This window comes from Protomyctophum bolini (genome assembly GCF_963924005.1).
Source record: "Protomyctophum bolini genome assembly, chromosome: 16".
NCBI lineage: Eukaryota > Metazoa > Chordata > Actinopteri > Myctophiformes > Myctophidae > Protomyctophum > Protomyctophum bolini.
The window spans coordinates 26283611-26303974 of record NC_137877.1 but is presented as its reverse complement, the minus strand read 5'-3'; the positions used below and the strand labels follow the sequence as shown (position 1 = coordinate 26303974).

General features: G+C 44.4%; 1 protein-coding gene across 1 annotated transcript in view; it reads left to right on the top strand.

Moving 5' to 3' along the window:
* LOC308331195 (neuropilin-2-like) overlaps window positions 1-20364 on the top strand; it is a 136787-nt gene that overhangs the window by 76967 nt on the left and 39456 nt on the right. Inside the window, 3 exon segments of the mRNA XM_080786443.1 lie at window positions 1-51; window positions 1670-1814; window positions 19915-19989. The exon segment at window positions 1-51 is cut by the window's left edge and continues 123 nt beyond it. Of these exon segments, the coding sequence (XP_080642569.1) occupies window positions 1-51; window positions 1670-1814; window positions 19915-19989 (271 nt within the window).

Genomic DNA, 20364 nt, shown 5'->3' with positions numbered 1-20364 from the left:
ACAGGCAAGGAGTGGACCTACATCACTGACAGCAAGACTGGATACGCCAAGGTAAGACATGAAAACACACACACACACACACACACACACACACACACACACACACACACACACACACACACACACACAATTCAATTTCAATTCATAAGGGCTTTATTAGCGTGAGAAAACATACGTTTACATTGCCAAAGCAAAAAGTGGAACAGTACAATCAAAACAAAACAACACAACAGTGGTGCAAAATAAGCACTTTTACTTTTGGTACTGTACTGTACATTTATTTTGATGCTTTTGTACAAAAGCATAAAAAGTATCAAAAGCATCAAAATATAATCTGAAACACAGTGAATTCTACTTGTAACAGTACATTTACGGTAGCATCTACGGCTAAAGTATCAATATAGTATTGATACTTCAGCATTAGTAAATTAAAAAATGGAGAATAAAAAACTGTTCCAGCACCACGCACGCACGCACGCACACACACACACACACACACGCACGCACGCACGCACACACACACACACACACACACACACACACACACACACGCACACCAATCACTTATATCAGTTTCCATTTTCTGTTTATTTATAACTGTCTTTCACCCAGCCCCCCCACTCACACACACACACACACACACACACACACACACACACACTGATTCTTCATCCTAGTATCACTCAACCATGTCAATTTCGGAGGGAAAGCAAAGCCAATTTATTACAGTCTCTGCTCTGATGATCGTTCAGTATAATCACCACACTTCTCTCTGTCTCATCTCCCCCCCCCCGCCCACCCCCTCCTCTCTCCCTCTTCCTTGTCTCTCATGGGTGTTAATTAAAAATGTCTTTTCTGCTTCGCCACTCACCACTGCAGGCTGTCCAATGCAGTGTGACACACAGGGCGCTTTTTATACTCTGTAGTCATTTTCTGAAAAAAGCTCTTTAATGGTACTACTGAGTCCTCTGCTGTTGGTAAAAAAATCCCGTTCTCTTTTCATCTTTTCTTTTTACGCGAGCATCCTGGGAAATGTACTACAAGTTTTTTTCTTTCTTCCTTTTTTTAAAGAAATGGCACAAATTGTAGAAGCGAACGAAATGAAACGATTTTTGTCCAAAGTTTCGTGTTATGCGTGCCAACATTACCTGATGTTTTCAAAGTCTCTCGTCTCCTTTCAGGGATGTTCTGTGAGCTTTTCGAGCTATTTCTGCCAGAAGCTCCTGAGAATAAACCTATACAGTTCAAAGGATGAGCCTCTCTTGGCTGTTATCGGCTTGTTAGCGCTGTCTTGTGTCTGTTTAGTAAAACCGGCACTAGCTGGTCTATGATCAGATTTAGCATTCACAGACAAAGACATTATAGTCTCATGGGGGAGATTCAGTTTAAGCTTCATCTAGCTGATGGCTGCTCAGATGGCTATGTCGACTTGACTGCTTGGGTTAAGTTGAGTTGTTAAAGGGATAGTTCACCCCCAAAAATTACTTTATTTCTTTGTTTGCTTTTAGTCGCATTCCTAAGCCAATAATTTGACTCAACGGAGACTCTTGACTCCGCCGGAAAACATAACTTTCTTTTGCTTTCACAGACGTCTACATCTTTCAGTGGACCGTTTTTAACCATGTCTATTATTAACGGTCCATTCTCCCCCTCCCCCTCTCTCTGTCAGATCTTCGAGGGCAACAGTCACTATGACACCCCGGAGGTGCGGCGGTTCGATGAGCTGGCGGCCCAGTACATCCGAGTGTACCCAGAGAGATGGTCCCCTGCTGGGATAGGAATGAGGATGGAGGTCCTGGGCTGTGACCTGCCAGGTAAGAACATGTTCCATGTTCACGTCTTTATGCTCTTGGTTTTTGCACCCACCACTACTGACGACCATAAGGAAGACTTTAGTGGCGAACCTAGTCATGATTGGCTGCCTCCTAGTGAACTTTCTAGCGACCTAGTCATGATTGGCTGCCTCCTAAACCAATGATAGTCTGAACGGCATAAAAACCCATACTCTGAACGCCGCAACACGGAAGCTAACAGAATCTAATGTCATGAGCTAACTGGAGCTAGAGGACAACCATAACAAAACACAGTGAGTGAGCCAAAAAAATAATGTCAGAAACAAACAAAAACAGGCCAAGTCTATGGTCTTTTTAATGTTTGTTTAGGGCACTAAATGACGACGTAAGACGCCATGTGGCTGACATAAATACATCTCGTGACTGACTACGTTTTATAAAAAAATAACGCTCTGCATTCATGTCTCGTAACGTATATAATATATATATAATTTATATATAGTGGCAGTGAAGCTGCAGTGAATGAATGCCCCTCGTGATGTCATGTGCTCACTTCACACTTGTGTGATTGTTTTGGGTAAATTAATGTCATACTTTGTTAAGTCTGTCTGTGCATTTTATAAATAGTTTGCCAATGAGTACATTAATCATATTCCAACATATTCGAGGGCTTTTGGAGAGCAATGAGACAGACTCCATGCAGTCACAATTAAGAGCTTGAGACTAAATCAAGCAAATGCCTACATTCATACTGTACCACCATCACATCAATGGGCAAGTCATACACGTGACGTGTACTGTATAAGCCTATATGGGAACGTGTGTGTGTGTGTGTGTGTGTGTGTGTGTGTGTGTGTGTGTGTGTGTGTGTGTGTGTGTGTGTGTGTGTGTGTGTGTGTGTGTGTGTGTGTGTGTGTGTGTGTGTGTGTGTGTGTGTGTGTGTGTGTGTGTGTGTGTGTGTGTGTGTGTGTGTGTGTGTGTGTGTGTGTGTGTGTGTGCGTATCTTAATCAGCTTGCCCTATAGGGGGGCATGGCTACATGTCTAGCCAGAGATTAGGCCGTCTAGGTCAGAGGACTTTCACTGCGATGGCCAGCTGTGTGTGTGGTTGTACTGCACTGTAGGCACAGCGGTCAGACTTTATTATCATGTTAGTAGCATGTTGCCGTTGAGTGTAACCACAGGGGATTAGGCAGGCTGTTGTCTGTGGTAGTGGTAGTCATGCGACATATCTGATTCTGTGGTCAGTCTGTCATGCACCGTCGATCACTGAGACCTACATGGGTCAGACATGAGTTAAATCTGTTCTGTTCCAGCTGACCAGAAATCAATCACGTTGTTTCCAATGTCACTCGTGGGCCATAGTATCCAGTGAGGTAACATTAGTATCAGCGGTAGAGTGGTTGGTAGAGCGGCCAGATGGGAACCGCAAGGTTCCCAGTTCCATCCCGGGCTCCACCAGAGTTAGTGCTGAAGTGTCCTTGAGCTGAGACTCTGAACCCCTAATTGCTCCCGATGTGCAGGTTGGTGCCTTGCATGGTTTCCTCCGCCATCGGTGTGAGAATGTGGGTGAATGTAAAGCCCAATCTATGTAAAGCACTTTGGATGAAAGCGCTGCTTAGATGCACCATTTACCATTCTGTGGCAAACGCGTTCATTTAGTGTGGATGTTGTTTAGTTTCACTATTTGTTGCAGTGTATTTGTTTTGCTCGCAGAGAGCATTCAAGCTGCAAATTGTAGTTGATATTCTAACCTATCACCTGTGTCAACATCTCTGCATTATTCTTCCTAGCCTTTTTTCTAATAATATACTGTAATTGTACACATAATCATAATTGCACTTAAAATAAATACAGCATCTTGTTAATCATATATGGCATAATTGGCAGAAAAATATTTTCTCTTCTTTTCTTTTCTTTTCTTTTCTTTTCTTTTCTTTTCTTTTATTTTCTTTTCTTTTCTTTTCTTTTCTTTTCTTTTCTTTTCTTTTCTTTTCTTTTCTTTTCTTTCTTTTCTTTTCTCGCATCCCTTCTCCTCTCCCCTCCCCTCTCCATGATGTCACCATCTATGCTCGTGCCTCTTCTCTTCTCTTCTCTTCCCTTCCTCTTCTTCTCCTGTATGTCCTCATGGTCTCTCTCCTCTGAGTGGCATCGTCTCCTGGTGCGTTAGACAGGATGTGACAGGTGAGGGAAGGAACAGGAAATGACACGTACCTGGTCCCAGTGGACAGGAAGCCGGTTGTTGCCCACCACACTGATGACCTGTCAGCAGCACTCTGTATCAGGCAGCACAGTACTCTGTGTGTGTGTGTGTGTGTGTGTGTGTGTGTGTGTGTGTGTGTGTGTGTGTGTGTGTGTGTGTGTACTTGTGCGCACATGCGTGCATGCAACTGTGCGTGTGTTCGCACAAACCTGGATGTCGTCTAGAACTAAAACCAGTCTCTGTCGGTTGGAATGTCCATAACTGAAACTTTTCAGGATTCAAATTCAAAAGCATCAAAAGTAGCAGATCTACAAGCTGAAAACGAGGCGCGATGCTTTTGTGTGATGATGTGCTGTGGCATTATCAAGCAGGGCGTTAATAATATGAAACAAAAAGGATATGGAGATAAGAGGTTTCTGCTCGACAATAATACAATATACAAAATAGCAATCTACAAGCTCACAATGTGAGCTTGTAGATTGGCTATTGTCAAGCATCACGATTCACGACGCATTGTGAGCTTGTAGATGGGACATTCTGCACAATGATTAGTGCTTTTACTTTTGGTACTTTAAGTAGATTCTTATTGAAAATACCTTTGTACTTCATAACTGGAGTCAAATTTGAATTCCAGACTACATGGCAGTATTGATACTTAAGTAAACAAACATGTCTGAGTACTTTTTCCCACCACTGCATACAGTAGGTGGTTATTATCTGTCTGCTACCCAGCTGTGTGGAGGTTGTTTTGGTCTGTGTTACAGGAACGCACATGCACACACACACACACACACACACACACACACACACACACACACACACACACACACACACACTCTGCCGGCTGTTCTGGTCTACAGTATAATATTGTGTGTCTGCGTGCCAGATGTCTGCCTCCTGGATGTAATCTCTGCATTAGTACATGATAGCAATGTTTTTTTATTTTTCTATTCCTACTTAAATGAACATCATTGCCGTTACCGCAGCCAATATACACAAATCCAATCTCTCCCGTTCGCACGTGTGTCATAATGCGTTACACACACGCACAGTAGCGCACAGTCACTGCCACCCCCCACCCTGGAGGCCATGGATAAACAACACACACACACACACACACACACACACACACACACACACACACACACACACACACACACACACACACACACACACACACACACAGTGACAGTGACATGTCATGATCTCACTGCACCACTACTGGGCTGTTGTGGATTTGGAAGTGTATACAGCGGTAAAATGTCTCGCTGGCGACAGTGTAGACGACTCTACTCTGCATTTGTTTGTCACCCCACTACTATTATTTGAAAACTTTAGTTACTAGTTACTTTGTAGATTTAGATTATTATTGTAAAAAGTACAGTAACCACTTCAGCCTTACTGTATATGCGGGCACACACACACTAGGGCAAACAGGGACCTCTACTGGTGAAAGTCATACTCACTAAGGGACGACCAGTTAGTTCTGTACTGTACACTGCAGCAGTGGTTCTCAAAGTGTGGTCCAGGGACCGTCAGGGTTCCTTGGGGGAGGGCGGACACACACATGGACATATGGTCCTTTAGTTTACAGGTCCATTTGGTTCCAGTTTTGACACTTATTCAGTTATTCGGGTCCTTGAAATGAAAACGTTTGAGAAACACTGCTCTGCAGTGCTATAATACACAAACACAGCGTCTACATTGTACCTTTGCTCCACATTCCCCCTCCACTCCAAACATCTGTCAACAGGGCTGAGCAACAAGCTCTCTCTCGCTCATCCGCTGACACAGCATCTGAAAGCATCTTTATAGCACATGTGTCTCATTCCACGAGGCGCCGTCAGGAAGAGTCAGGAGGCAAAAGGTAAGCGTAGGTCACAGGGTTAGGCCACGTTACTAATTAGTGGTGGAAAGTACATTTACTTGCTGTTAAATTATTGTTATTTTGCGTTACCGACAATTGCCAGCCACCCTCGAGAAAAAACTAAGCAAAAAATGAACTGCAGCTTACCAGTGCAAATAAATACATACATAAATATAGGTCTTAAATGGAGCAAACTAACTCGTTAGGTTTCTCCGTTACCCATTATATAACGCTGTTATTTATAATGCCATTACACCCAACACTGGTAAGCACTGTAACATTTTGAGGTATTTGTAGTGTACAATACTTGAGTATTTCCAGTTTCCAATACTTTTACTTCTACATCTCGGATCCAAATATTGTACTTCACTCCACTACATTTATTAGAAAACTTTAGTTACTAGTTACAGAACATACATTAACCACTTCAGACCTAGTACTGTATATATATATTTTGGCCATTTGTGCCGCATTGTGAGCTTGTAGATCTGCTATTTTCAGATGTGTATAGATGAAATGGGATATTCTGCACATTGAGTGCTTTTTCCACCACTGCAACTAATTATCCTGTGCCAGAGACATTAGTTTGACACGTCTGTCTTTTCCTCCCCAAACAGTCTTATCACCAGAAAGAAAACCATGAAATATTAAACACTAATTGACCTCCTCTGACGTCCCCCACACAGTCAAATCCTGTGCGTTAACTTAACTTTTGAGTGTGTACGGATGTAACCAAATGGGGTCTGAGGTAAATGAATGCCCAGGGATTCGGAGTCCACTCACGCGTCCATGAATATTATAGCCACAGCTGTAAATGCTTAGCATGAATCTCAGATATGAGTTTAGAAGCAATCATCGACTGTAAACATTGGATGTCAAGGGGGGGGTGGGGGTTATCAACAATGTAAGGATGTTTTTTACGTGTATGTATTTAGTGTATGGCCAAGAGTTCAGCTTGACATGTCTTCAAACTTCAAGCAAATCAATTACTCAGAGAGAAGAAACAAACGTTTTCCAGACGCCGTGCCGTTCCTTGAATGCCTTCATTCACAACATTTGAACACAATAAGATTTAAGTGATGCATACATTAATCTATTCATCGCTCCAAGTTTTTATCTATCAGCAAGAAAGCAGAGCAACGCCATCAGCCAAATTAGTCCCAAGATTCTACGCTCTCATACCAAGCCAGCAAGACGTCATTAGATGCTCATACCAAGCCAGCAAGACGTCATTAGATGCTCATACCAAGCCAGCAAGACGTCATTAGATGCTCATACCAAGCCAGCAAGACGTCATTAGATGCTCATACCAAGCCAGCAAGACGTCATTAGATGCTCATACCAAGCCAACAAGACGTCATTAGATGCTCATACCAAGCCAGCAAGACGTCATTAGATGCTCATACCAAGCCAGCAAGACGTCATTAGATGCTCATACCAAGCCAGCCAAGATGGCATTAGTTGGATCGCATGTGACCCAGAAATGAGTATAGAATCTCATCATCATTATAAACAATCACATAGAAAGCAATAGAACGTTTTTTTGCTACTCAGTAATGGGTCTAATGTTCTTTCACTGTTCTAATCACTCAAAGGAGAAGAAATGCTGCATCATCTGGCAAATGATACATTATTATATGACAAGCTTTTCTTTACATTAGCGTACAAGGGAACGTGCAGTGACCAATAAATGACTTCCAATCAGGGAGGCATTCACCACGAGATGTTTGCAAGATGTTGTTATTGAAAGACTTGTGGTTTAGGTTTATAGTAAACATGCTGCTACAAATCATTTTTGCAAGCCTCACTTATCATCGCATGATTGAACCAAACGTTCATCCACCAACAGAGCGATGGTGCCAAAGACAAAATTGTTACCAAAATATTGCATTGGCGTGCGCGGCCGAGAGCTGAGCGTCTCCAGATGAAACAACAATAGTACGTCGGCGCATGCTAAATGTTTAATTCCTCAGAGCATTCACACACACATTAGCCAACACATCGTGTTTGTGTTTCCAAGACAAATCTGCCATCTCTATCCACTTAAGCCCTAATACAGTACTGTACTTTACTAGTGTACGTCAAATATGTTTTTGCCGATGTATGCAAACAAAGTAGGGGACATGAGTTAAAATGGCAAAAAATATATAATAATAATATATAATAATAAAAATACAAATAAAAACTCCTTTTTAAGGTTTTTGATTATTATAATTTTTTTCTTTCATAAATCAGTGCTATTGCATACCCTTTGTGTGTTGGTTAAAAAAAACAAAAACAAAAAAACAATGGAAAGTATTTCATTTAAAAAGCGCTTATATCAATCAACAATTCATTGTTGAAAGAAAAAGTACTTCAACAGAAACCTCCTAACTCCACTTGAGCTGGATGTTTTTTCATTTCCTGAAAAAATAATTTTGGTGTTTCTTCCAGACAGCCGAGATATATTTCTTCTGACTATTTACAGTTTATCTCCTTGACCTGCTGCTTGTCCATTTATTATACAAGATTATCAACATCGTTAGCACCGCAAGGATTACGTTTAATATTCTTTTTGCACAACACAACCCTTCACTATTCGTCCCTGTCCGGTGGAAACCTCATATTGCCCATAACCCGACAGCGAAGTATCTGTTTCCAGAATACCATTGACGAGGACACAGCAGTCCAATTAAACCACAACGTTATTGCGGAGGACACGTTCTAATCATCCACGCTAGCTGTGTGTGGAGGCAACATGTAATTACTTCTGCTGACCCGCTATATTGGATTTGAACGGATAACATTTCAAGCTGCCAGGATCGCTCGTGCTTTTTACATCAGAGCTATCCCAACATCTGCTGCACTCTCCTCTCCTCTCCTCTCCTCTCCTCTCCTCTCCTCTCCTCTCCTCTCCTCTCCTCTCCTCTCCTCTCCTCTCCTCTCCTCTCCTCTCGCTCATTCCACACCTAGTTGGCAGGCACGCCCTCGTGCACAGGCGCACGTCGATGCATTCACGCACACAGACACATAGGTGCACGCACACACACACACACACACACACACACACACACACACACACACACACACACACACACACACACACACACAGAGAGAGAATTGAATTGAAAAAGAGAGAGAGAGAGAGAGCTGGATGGAGAGAGAGAGTTGGTTTAGTCCCAGTGGCTGGTAGCTCAGAGCTGCCAACTCCAGCTTTGTCTTCAATCATGTGCTGCAGTTCATATGGGTGTGTGCAGTGACCATTACAACAACACAGCCTTCTCTCTTTCATGCAAGTCAGACACACATGCACAAACAACCCCCCCCCCACACACACACACACACACACACACACACATACACACACATGCACCTCTGTTTTAGCAATATGCCTTCAACTGCAGTACAAAAGCCTGCACAGTGATGCTGCTGTTGTACTCAAACATTGTAGAGGTGGTTAAAGCCAAACCCAACCAAAACCAAAGCCAACTTAGTTTGTGTTTGTGTGTCGGGCCTATGAATGAGTGTGTTTGCTTGTGTGTGTGTGTGTGTGTGTGTGTGTGTGTGTGTGTGTGTGTGTGTGTGTGTGTGTGTGTGTGTGTGTGTGTGTGTGTGTGTGTGTGTGTGTGTGTGTGTGTGTGTGTGTGTGTGTGTGTGTGTGTGTGTGTGTGTGTGTGTGTGTGTGTGTGTGTGTACGTGCGTGCGTGCATGCGTGGGTTTTCCAAGTCCAACATTGCTGATAGCTTTCACATGTGTGCAGTGGCCTGGCTCCAGCCATGTGATTGGTGGGCTGTAGTCTTGGTGACGCCCACTTATCTCTCTGCCCCATTCCCCCTTCTCCCTCCCTCCTCTCTCTCTCTCTCTCTCTCTCTCTCTCTCTCTCTCTCTCTCTCTCTCTCTCTCTCCCTCTCTCTCTCTCTCTCTCCCTCTCTCTCTCTCTCTCTCTCAGAGAATAGCATGGTTTGCGGGTAAACCGACATAAAAAATTGGAGACATTGGCATTCTGGTAACCCCAAGAATCAAGATATACCTGTCTCCAGAAATTAACATTCCAAAATCACGGAAAGTGATAGGCTCCCCTACTATGTGCATGTGCACCGAAACTTATATATTGGCACTTTTCAACGTGCAACACCGCCGGTGAGAAATAACCCCTCAGTGAACTAAAAGAGAAAAAATAATAATGGCTCGTTAGATGTACTGTACTGGTGTTACTGATTAAGACAAAAGTATAATCAAATCAAGTGATCCAATTGGGAAAGGTTTATATTTTCTTCCTCGGTACAACATACGCGGTAAGGATAGGATTATCGATGATTATTATGTATGCAAAGTAAACATTCTTCCACACTAACTTATTGTGAAGGGCATAGCTCCGATATGTTATTCATAGAAGAGTTGTATACTATTCCGGACAGACTAGTTTGATGGAGACTATAGTCTCTCCAGACAGACTGTTGACTAACGTCAAACAAACAAATTCAAAGGAAAGGAGGGTACTGTTTTACCTTTATTTTTTGACGATGGATTGGATTGGATGGAGACAAAAACCGTGGAACACTAACTGACAGTAAATGGCACCATGTCTCTTTATGTTTAGACAGACGCTATGGTTTGACGTTTACCTGCTTATCTTGGTTTCTTTGAAGCACTAAATAGTTTTTCTTTGCACTCTACGTGGCATCTCTATTTTACCCTGTCATTTCATTTGTTGACTGGGGTGCACGCCATGCCATCCTCTGATCTCGTACTTTGGAGATACGTCTGCTAAATGCCCTAAATGGTAAACTGTAAATTGATGTAATTGAGTTAGCATAATCATGTATTGGGCCCATTGCTTCACTGGAGACAGTTCTAAACTCAAATCACGAGTATAACGTGTGCGAGGCGCAACAAATGACATTTTGAAAGTAGCCTTCCCCCAGCGAGACCTAGCTGCTGTTTTACCGCTGTGGGCACGAATGCATGAGAGGGGAACGGAAAAAAGTTGGAGAGGGAAGGAGGGAGGTGTGTGTGTGTGTGTGTGTGTGTGTGTGTGTGTGTGTGTGTGTGTGTGTGTGTGTGTGTGTGTGTGTGTGTGTGTGTGTGTGTGTGTGTGTGTGTGTGTGTGTGTGTGTGTGTGTGTGTGTGTGTGTGTGTGTGTGTGTGTGTGTGTGTGTGTGTGTGTGTGTGTGTGTGTGTGTGTGTGTGTGTGTGTGTGTGTGTGTGTGTGTGTGTGTGTCGGGGTGGGGTGGGGGCTATTGGCTTCAGCTTTCCCCCCCCACCTCCCCGAACTTCCCTCCCCATCAGAAGAATGTAATCACTCCAGTCTACTGCCAAAGCTACCGAGCTGCTCCCCTCTACATCTTACTCCATCTCCCTCACTCACTCTCTCCTTCTGTTCAGTCCTCTTGGTAAATGGTAAATGCTGCATTTATATAGCGCTTTTTATCCAAAGCGCTGCACATTATATTCACCCATTCACACGCGCGCACACACACACACACACACACACACACACACACACACACACACACACATTCACACACACCGATGGCAGAGGAAACCATGCACATCGGGAGCAATTAGGCGTTCAGTGTCTTGCTCAAGGACACTTCGACACTAACTCTTGGGGAGCCAGGGATGTAACCTTGCGGTTCCCATCCGGCCGCTCTACTGGCCACTCTACCCCTGCCGCCCTCCGCTTTCCAGTGGTGAAAGTAACTAAGTACATTTACTCAAGTGCCGTACGGTTCTGGAGGCGCTCTTGCTTTACTCGAGTCTTACCATTTTCCAATCCTTGTATACTTCTAACTTCTAAGTTCTACCTCACTACATCTCAGAGGCAAATGTTGTTTATTTTTACTACACTGCAATTGTTTTGACAGCTTTTGTTACAAGTTACTTTTCAGATCTAGACTGTTCCTCTTCTCCTTGCTGATCTGCCTTGTCTTGTCTTCTCTCTCTCACTGATGCTGTTTCTGTCCTCACCTTCATAAAGCTGTCCTTGTCTTGTCTTCTCTCCCACTGATGCTGTTTCTGTCCTCACCTTCATAAAGCTGTCCACCACTGGTCATCATCATCATCACTCGTTGTGACTCCAGACACTGAACAACTGAACAGACATGCACTCAGATGTCACAGTTCATGAGTGTCAGAGGGAGAGTCAAGGGTGGTGGTGTTTTTTTCCCCTCCAATTCCTGGAAATCATTTCTGTGGGGGGAAGAAATGATTTATACTTTTTGGTTTGAAAAACGAGGAGCAGTTTATTGGTTTGTCCAGTGTTTGGTGGTGTAACACCAACGGAAATGTAAATATGGTCAAGTATCAAGACTCTCCCGTCCATACGTCCGTCCCTCACTCCCTCCTTCTCTTCTCCCCCCCTCTCTCTATCCGTCTCTGTCTGTCTCTCTCTCTCTGTCTCTCTATCTCCCTCCCTCCCTCTCTGGTGGACAGTTTGGTTATCTTTTCCTCCCTGAATGAGGTATCACACATGGAAATGCTTAGCATCGGGCACAGGTTCATACTGTGTGCGTGCATGCGTGTGTGCGTGCATGTTTTTTCCTTGTGTAAATATTTTTGGTTTGGCTCCTGACTTTTCCCATCCAGTTGTTCACTCACTTATTTCCTGCTCTGGCTGACGCGACCTTTCTGTTCTCTTCTTTTAGTTGTTTGATTTTATTTTTAACTGCAGCTTTAGGTTTAGGTTTAAAAAATAATCAGGACTCAAACAGAAAAGGTAGGGGATGCACACGCAGATCCGACACACCAAAGATCCAACATGCGGGAACAGCGGTCGGACATGCGGCCGGACATGCACTGCAACGTGCATACGGTTATTGTTAGGTTAGGGTGTGAGGTACGCTGTCGGACTAATGACACTCAGACCAATAGTATGTTGGAACTAAAGCCTGTATCGCGAAGGTAGCAGATTGACAAGCTAAAAAAAGCTTTTATGCCTTTATTGATAGGACTGTAGACTTGACAGGAAATGGAGAGAGAGAGAGAGAGAGATGGGGAGTGGCACACAGCAAAGATGGTCATCGGGACCCCCGCGACACCCTTGCATATAGGTGTCCAGATATTTGCTATTTAGTTTGGATGCTTTTTTTGGGGGGCACGGAGGCACAGTTGGTAGTGCTGTCGCCTCACAGCTAGAAGGTCCTGGGTTCGATTCCCGCTCGGGGTGCTGTGGGTGCTGGCGGCGTGTTTCCTCCTCCACGTCATCAGTGCCCATACCCGAGGCGGGGTTGGCGAAAGGAACTGGTTGGAATAACGTGTTCCTTCCACGCGCTACGTCCAACCAGGGAAACTCCCCCCTGTCAGGTGTAAAGGAGCAACTTGGACACTCGAGCATGAAGGAAGCATGAGTTAAGTCCGTTGCTCTCCCCAGGTTGGCGGAGGGTGTGTAGAGCCCAGGATCACATTAGATGATTGACACAGGGGTGAAAAATGGGTTACAAAATCGTGGGATAAAAAATATATTAAAAAAAAAAGTTTGGATGCTTTTGTGTCGTTAACAAAAAACACAAACACGTATAACATGTATTAGTATGAGTAAGCTCAGCTTCTTGTTTTCACCCTGCCTGCCCTGAACTAACCGTGAGACACAAACACTGGATCCTGATCCTAGCAGCGTTTGCGTTTGCACATTTCTACTAATTGGCCACTCGCTGTCAAAAGCTTTCCGGTATAAAGACCTATCTCGCTCCAACAACTGAACTGAACTGCTACTGTACACTTCACAGCTTAGCACTTTGAGCCACACTGAACTTACCACGACAAAAATACAAAAATAAATCAACACTACATGTGTCCCTTTAGGACATACATTGTTTTGTTGGTGTTTTATTGACTGACTGAAGACAAAAGTACTCATTACATTGTTTTACAAGTTTTCAAAAATGTATAAAGATTTTAAATTGCAGATCTACAAGCTCACAAGAACACGTTGTAAGCTGAAGATCTGCTATTTTCAAATATCCAAAGTATATACAGGATACAGGGCTGAAGGGGTTCAAAATCTACAAAGTAACTAAAGTTATAAGATATTTGCAATGGAGCTATGAGGTGCTATGTCCCGTGCACATGCACATGCACATGCACGTGTCATGCACACATTTCCTTTTTTTTGGCAGGTTTTTGGCAGATTTATCCATTAAAACACGCACATTTGGGGAGCTTTTACAGTTATGTTATAGCAATTTCACACCAGCAAACAAGCAAGCAATAATGCACAGCTATAATAATGTGACAGGATGAACCGTGAGAGTGAACTCAGGATAATGAAACAATTAATTGAAAGACTAAACAGCGCTTGTGCCAGATCCATTCATACTCTTCCATTAATCGTTCATATTGCCTGTCTCCATAGCAGCACTTGGCCCTGGGCATTAGTGAGAGAGAGGGAGGACACGGAGAGAGAGAGGGGCAGGAGCGCTAAGAGAGAGAGAGAGAGAGAGAGAGAGAGAGGGGCAGGAGCGCTAAGAGAGAGAGAGAGAGAGAGAGAGAGAGGGGCAGGAGCGCTAAGAGAGAGAGAGAGAGAGAGAGAGCACGGACAGGCCGCCGCGGCTACTCACACTTGCTACTGGCTACACAACAACAGAGTCACTGACCTGCAACCTGCCACCAACCTGCCACTGACAGCCATGCGAGTCACTTTCAGTCAGCATTGTTTGTGGCTTAACTGTACAATTATTCCTTCACTGTCTAAAGGGTTTCCTGCCATAAATAACTAATTTTCCCCACCCAGACCGTCCCACTGTAGACTAGTAATTGTTAGATCAACACTTCTAGCTATACCCTTTACTCCACTACATTAATTTGAAAACTTTTTTGATTATTATTACAAAACATACATTAACCACTTCATTACGGATTTTTTTAAAAGCTCACAATGCGTTGCATCAAAGATTTGTATACATTCAAAACTTGAAATGGGACCTTCTGCATAACAGGTATATTTTTTATTTTGGTAGCCTACTTTAAGTAGGCTACATTTTGATGCCAATACTTTGGTACTTTTACTTAAGTACATTCTGAATTTCGGACTTTTACTTTTCTACTTTTTCCACCACTGCTATCAACTCGACTCACCATCCAAAGAGGTTTCTCCTCGAAGGAATGTCCCCATTTGACGCGTGTAATAGCCTACAGTATTTCAACTTTGTTCCTGCTGTTTGTTTTTGCAGTTCATAGCGAAGCTTGACTTGGGAAGCTTGGGAAAATTACATGTTTATGTAAAGAAAATTACTCGGACCGTGTGTGATTAGCCAACGGTTGCCCTTCATAAAGCCACCCAGAATAATGTCCACTGACAGCAAATTGTCAGCTAGCATTCCTGTATGCAGCTGGAAAGATTGGAGTTTGAAGTGTGACTTGAGCATGGTGCCATTTCAACAGCACTGTATTCTGTAGGTCAATGGATGTTCTACAACTTTATTGAGGCTATAGCCAAATTTTCTTGTCAAGGACCCCCAGATTCATATGTATTTGACAGGGGACCCCCCGCGCCCCATCTGGAAGTGGCGTGTGTACCTGACGGGTATGCTGGCTAGAAAGGACTGTGTTAACCACTCAATGGAGGTCCCTGCTATCGGAAGAACACACAATCTCCGTCTCAGTCAATCTATCTGTAATTACGGAAAGGAAATCCCCCTTTCACACTCATACACATGGAACCACACACACGTGCACACACACGCACACGCACATACGCTTATGTGGAGCAGTGGACGTGTCACGCATGTGCTCTCTCTCTCTTTCACTCTCACTCACACGCACGCACGCACGCACGCACGCACGCACACACGCACACACACACACACACACACACACACACACACACACCCAGCGTAGTGTCAGTAGTCATTATTTAGGCTGACGGTGGTAGATTTATACCCAAAGCTCTCTCCATAATTGAACAGTTTTCCTGCCTGTGTTTCCGCCTCACACTGCTCAGTCAGCAGCTTCACAATGAGGCCCTAGGTCTCTCTCTGTGTGTGTGTGTGTGTGTGTGTGTGTGTGTGTGTGTGTGTGTGTGTGTGTGCGTGTGTGTGTGTGTGCGTGTGTGGTGTGTGTGTGTGGTAGGCCTATATACAAAGGTTAACTGAGCACCCGTGGCTTCTCAGTTTGAGTGTGTGCATATGTGCACGTGCATGCGTGCATGTGCGTGCCAGGGACAGAGGCAGTGATTGACAGACAGGTATACAGTAGAAACAGAGTCATGGGGCATGATGCTGCATGTTGCAGTATTAATGGGTGGCCTGTTGAATACAGATGTAAGGATTGATCTAGTTATATGTCCTATATCTTATTCAGTGTCTGTCTGTCTGTCTGTCTGTCTGTCTGTCTACACCATGTGTCTCTGAATAACCTACTTCACCAAGTGTAGTAAAAATGGACCCACAAGGAGTTGAATTAACACTTTGCAGTGCATAGCGCCTACCGTGTGGTGTAGTGGCCACCCACGTCTCTCTCTCTCTCTCTCTCTCTCTCTGTCTCTCTATCCCTCCCCCTCTCTCCATGCTGTAAAGACCGCTGCGCTAGTGTTTAATATTTGGAGGTTTCCTCTGTGCATTTGGGAGACTATAGGGACAACGCTGGTGGATGTGCAGAAGTGAGAAAGAAAGATGACCCGAGAGAAAGGGGGGGTTGTCCCACAACCCCAAGCAAGGCAGAGAGGAGTGAAAGTGGCTAATGAAAGCAGAACAGATTGTATAGCAGCGGAGGAGAGGAGAGGAGAGGAGTGGCATGGAACAGTGTGGTTCTCAAACCTGTTATTTTTGGCCCGCGGACCCCCATTTGAAAAGACCCCCAGGAGGCAAGATTTATGTTTAAAAAAAGAGTTAGGGGGGGATAGAGGGGGAGAGGAGGGAGATAGAGGGGAGAGGGATGAGAAGGATGATGAGAGTGGTTATAGGTTGTGGACAGGAGCCGTCTGTTAAGTAGTCACTAATTAAGAACATTCTGATGAGTGGAGAGAGATTGATTTGCTTTACTCTCATCCATCTTTCTCCTCTTCCTCTCTCTCTCTCTCTCTCTCGTCTCCCCCGTCCCTCTGCTCTCCTCTATATGGGGCGCTAATTACGGTGGTAAAGGGCATCAAATTAAACTGGCTTAATGTCAAAACCACCAGCAGCTGGGACCCACTTATCATGCCTTAATGTAGCCTGCGTGCGTGCGTGCGTGCGTGCGTGCATGTGTGGGTTAGGGAATGTAAGGCTGGTGAATTTGGTCTTCCATAATAATCCTGCATACTTTCTCTGTAAACAAACTCTCCTATAAACAGCTCTTGAGCGCACATGCACTCACACTCACACACAGGCAAAGAACAAATCAAGTGATATTTTTTTGGATTAAAACAAAAAGCTCTATATTCTGATAATAATGATAAATGCAATAACATGGGTGTCTCTCCATTTCTCTGTAGCTCTCAAGTTCTCTTTCCTGACTGGATCAAATTGGTATCCAGAACAGAAAATTGCATTTTCTGTTTACTAAAGACCTGGACAGACAGGCCCCAGAATATCATTTATATTTAACACTTAGCAGTACTACTGCATCTTTAAATTAACTCAGCACACACACCAATGGACGACGGGTTGTATCTGCAGTCTCTCCGCACGCACGCACGCACGCCACTCACGCAGCCAAGTGAGTCATGGAAACATCTAGAAAAAGCAAACAAGACGAGTTACTGAACTCTGGTGGTTAGAACAGACATGGAACAATACGAGAGAGAGAGAGAGAGAGAGAGGGGAGAGAGGGAGAGATGCTTCCAGTAATGTGAGTGAAGAGAAGACCAAAAAACAGACCAAAAGTAGAGAGTGAGTTACAGTATGGAGGGCAAAATGGTGGAACAGCAGACATAATTGCAATGCTCTGATGGGGGGAGGGGGGGATAAATAAAGATAAATAAAGAATTGAAAGTATGAAAAAATGAACGAAAGAGAGAAGGAACGAAAGCCTAGATGATTGGGGTGCCGGCCGGACAGAGTGTGAGTGACTGAGTGAGTGAGGGGAGAGATAGAGAGAAGCTCAATGGAATGGATGACGTGCTGAGAGGTTTGTGGGGTGAAGCACGTGGCACGCACGCACACACACACACACACACACACACACACACAGGAGCGATGCTGGGATGTGAAATACACATACTGTAGCAGAGCCACAAGCTCCAGCTATTATCGTTGCACGACCACACACAACACTGTCTATTAACTCCTTTATGGGACGCTTGCACACATAAGCATGCACGAGGCACGTGCACACACACACACACACACACACACACACACACACACACACACACACGCACACACAGACACACACACACACACACACACACACAGCTGGTAAAGTGTTCAGGGTTGTTTAAGGAATGTGCGCCGCCAGTAGAAAGCCGCTTATTAAGACCAGAAGGTCTGTGGGTTGCAGTGAAAGGCCCTGTGACTGACGTCAAACGATGTGTGTGTGTGTGTGTGTGTGTGTGTGTGTGTGTGTGTGTGTGTGTGCGCGCGCGCAGGCGCACGCTCGTGCGTTTGTCGCTGTGTATATGATATATACTGCTCTGTACGTGCGTGTTTGCGTGCGTTTGTCGCTGTGTATATGATACATACTGCACTGTACGTGTGTGTACGTGTGTGTGTGTGTGTGTGTGTGTAAGAGATCTATCATACATTGGCTCCATGCTGTTGTGTGTCAAGGTCAGTGTGAGTGCAACATCTATCACCGCAACGTTGCATATTGTACATGTGTGTGTGCGTGCGCGCGCGCGTCTGTGTGAACAGTACACGTATGCAGCCGTGCGTGCGTGTGTGTGTGTGCGTGCCCCCAGGCGACTGATGGATGCCAGGCGTCGGCGGGTGCAATGAGCAGCGTGGTGGCACTTGAGCCGTGTGCCAGCCCCGCCAGCCTGCCTCGGCTCACTCTGTCACCACCTGGGTCCTGTCACACCGCACACACGCACACACACACACACACACACACACACACACACACACACACACACATACAGTAGGCCTACATACACACATCTTCCTGGACTTGAAACTTTAGAAAACCTCATCGTCAACTTGCCACATTGTTTTTCGTATCTATAGTTTTTTCCACCGCAAAAACATGCATAAAGAATAAACAGGGATACCGTCGATGTTGGGCAGAAACGCTCAAAATGCTTGTAGATTAGGTTATTTAATTTATCTTTTTTTCAATTGAAAGTTACATCTCTCCAAAATGTTAATTTCTCAGGAAATAAAGATTATTATTATTGTTTTAAACAATGCAATACTGCCTCATCAAAGGTAATGGTTGGTATAATGTGACTTCATATATTGTCAATTACTTGCATGAGAGGGGGAGAGGTGGAGTTAGTTGCTTTAGCAGACAGTTTGAGGGTCCCATGGAGTCAAGACTTTTTGTCCAAAGCGCTTTTTTAAAATACTTTTCATTGGATTTAATCCTTTTTTATCCAACACACAGACGTAAAGGCTGTTCAATAGCACTGATTTATGAAAACATATGTATATCAAAAACGTCAGAAATGGAGTTAGGTGGTTTCCTCCCGACAGCGACGATAAGAGGATTCTAAGCTGAGAGCAACGATAATGTTTTGGTGTGGTTGACGTGGTGGTTGTGAAATATCTGCAGTATGAGGAGAACATGCACAATAACTTGGAGATAAATATAAAGACACCACTGACCGGGAGCATCTGGACTGGGTTATATTTTCAAAGCCTTTGTGTCCAGTCCAGTCCTCAGAACCAGCAGAGTGTGTGGGAAGATGCATGGGGCCTTTTCTCATGCGGATCGAATGCGTTTGAACTACTGCTAGCATTTTAAATGTCGGTTCTGTTCTGTCCTATTCGGTGTCTCTCGTATCTTTACCCGCTGTATCTGATAGGCCAGTAATGTAACACTGGTGTCTCTGATAGGCCGGTAATGTAACACTGGTGTGTGAAGTATACTCGCTTGTCAGGCTGAATTAAACGGAGGGGACAATTAAACATTTGTTTGCTCTTCTCTTCCCCTTATCTCCTCTCTCTCTCTCTCTCTCTCTCTCTCTCTCTCTGTCTCTCTCTCTCTCTCCTCTCAGAGACCACCACCATACCTGATACTGCCACCCCCACCCTGCCCCCTGCGGAGGAGACCACCGCCCCCATGAGGCCTGGTAAATGCACTGTTCATTTTGTTGACTAAGACTAAAAGACCAAGGTTTTTGATATTTAGATAGTTGGCTGGCTGGCTGGCTGGCTGGCTGGTTGGCTTCTTGGGGATTTCAAGTCTGTTATAACCAAGACCCAGTGGGCTTGTTTCGGGGAAATCTCACTTTACAATGGGAATAAATGTTCGCGCACACATGTACACACACACACACACACACACACACACACACACACACACACACACACACACACACACACACACACACACACACAGACACACACACACACACACACACACTGGAAACCTGTCTCTGGTGGCCACATGTCGGAGTGAGGGCACTGAATCAAAGTGATTGGATCAGCTGGCAGACTTCCTGGAG